At 38.5% G+C, this 2,148-nt stretch overlaps 1 protein-coding gene across 1 annotated transcript; it reads left to right on the forward strand.

Annotated features, from left to right (window-relative positions):
- On the forward strand, window positions 265-1,437 carry LOC105157141. The gene has a single exon (XM_011073451.1). The coding sequence runs from the start codon at window positions 265-267 to the stop codon at window positions 1,435-1,437; it is 1,173 nt and encodes a 390-aa protein (XP_011071753.1).

Consider the following 2,148-nt stretch of genomic DNA (forward strand, 5'->3'; position numbering starts at 1 on the left):
GTCGGTGGATTTTTTGGGCAACAACAAAGGAGACATGACCCATTTTTCAATACCTACAACCCTGGATGGAGAGATCACCCAAATTTGAGGTATGACAATCAACCTCAAAACTTTCAAAGAGTTCCACACCAACCACCACCACCACCACCTCAAACCAATCCCAATAATGGTACGCCCTTGGAGGATATCGTGAAGACACTCGCCTTGAGCACCCAACAATTCCAACAAGAAACCCGCTCAAGCATACAAAATTTGGAATCCCAAATGAGCCAACTAGCCTCCTCCGTTAGCCGTTTGGAGTCTCAAGGTAAGTTCCCCTCCCAAACTATTATTAATTCTAAACAAAACGTTAGTGCTATTACCTTGTACAGTGAAAAAGAGCTACAACTCGAAAATAGCACCAGGCGTGGGCACGCACAACAGGGCAAAACAGAGGATGCATTCGAAATTCCTCCAAAAGAAATTGAAAAACCCAACCAAGTCAGCGAGGACAATTCCAAGGTGTTCATGTCCAAACCCCCCTTCCCAGACAGATTATCCAAGTCCAAAGAGGAGGAAGAGGAAAAGGAGATTCTTGAAACTTTACTCAAAGTTGAGATAAATATTCCCCTACTTAATGCAATTAAACAAGTACCTCGCTATGCAAAATTTCTCAAGGAATTGTGCACCAACAAATCCAAATTGAGAGATAATGAAAGGGTAAGTATGGGAGAAAATGTATCTGCCATTTTTCAACGAAAACTACCTCCTAAATGCAATGATCCAGGTACGTTTTCTATCCCTTGCAAAATTGGAAAGATTGGAATAGAAAAAGCAATGTGTGATTTGGGTGCTTCTATCAATATTATGCCTCTTACCATTTATGAATCTTTAAATGTTGGCCCATTGAAAAAAACGGGGGTTATTCTTCAACTTGCTGATCATTCCGTAGTTTACCCCAAAGGAGTTCTTGAGGATGTACTTGTGCAAGTTAATGAATTGGTTTTTCCTGTTGATTTTTATGTGCTTGATATAAGGGGGGATATTTCTCCTAATTCTACATCCATCTTGCTAGGAAGACCATTTCTTAAAACCTCAAAAACCAAAATTGATGTTGATGCTGGAATTCTCTCTATGGAATTTGATAATGAGGTTATGAGTTTTAAAATTGGTGGCGCCATGAAATATTCTAATGATGTGCATTCTATTTTTCTCATTGATTTTATTGACCCTTTGGTGCAAAAAAATGTTGTGTTCGATGGTGGAGGAGCATTTAAGACAGCAATTACCGAAAGTCTCACCTCGAATCCAAAAACTTACAAGAATAAAGTCTTTCACGACAAAATAAGTTCGAGGAAGAAGTCATACATGGACCGCCAAGTTCTCCTAAATCCACACCATCACCGGGTGCATTACATAGAAGAAGTGGATTTAGAGTGTCTAACTCATTTGAGTTGAGCCACAACAACGTCTAGCCAAAGACGCTAAAGAAAGGCGCTTCATGGGAGGCAACCCATGTCCTTTTATTTTTCTCAATTGTTTATTTCTCTCTTCTTGTGAATGTTGTTATACCACTAAAATCGATTTTTCGCAGGTATGAACATCCACAAGGAACTCTTCCTCTCATCCAAGGTCTCACAATTCTCGAGCTCCCGCAGTTCCACCATCTACCCACGAATCACTAAGAGACGCTCTCTTTCTCCCTTTCTCTTATTTTTTATTTTATCTTCCTAGATATGCATGCTTACCACATTGGGGACAATGTGGAATTAAGTGGGGGGAGGGTGTTTTGATTGCTTTGATAGAAAATAAGTCTTGGTGGATTAATTATTTTGATTGATGCTTGTTACCCCTTCCATAATTGTTGAAGCAAATATCACTGTATCTTGTTCTCACACTAGCTTTATGATCAAAGACTTAGGTTAATCAAGTAATAATTTGATAATGTGTGATAAGGATGTGCATCTAATGACTCCTGACAACTTACGGTTAAGAACTTATTTTTGCAAATGGTGATTTAATTTGAAAATTGAATGTGGAAAATTGGTGGACATAACCTACCTAGAGAGGAATTTTGAGCCTATACACTCATAAAAATCTTTTTCTTTTCTTTTCTTGAGAGATAATGCTTCATGATTTTGTCTTCCTAGAACTTGCTTTGAACCATAT

The sequence above is a fragment of the Sesamum indicum genome, linkage group LG3 (genome assembly GCF_000512975.1).
Source record: "Sesamum indicum cultivar Zhongzhi No. 13 linkage group LG3, S_indicum_v1.0, whole genome shotgun sequence".
NCBI classification, from domain to species: domain Eukaryota; kingdom Viridiplantae; phylum Streptophyta; class Magnoliopsida; order Lamiales; family Pedaliaceae; genus Sesamum; species Sesamum indicum.

Coding starts and splice junctions, on each gene's coding strand:
- LOC105157141 (XM_011073451.1), top strand. CDS start 265: ATGAGCCAACTAGCCTCCTCCGTTAGCCGTTTGGAGTCTCAAGGTAAG.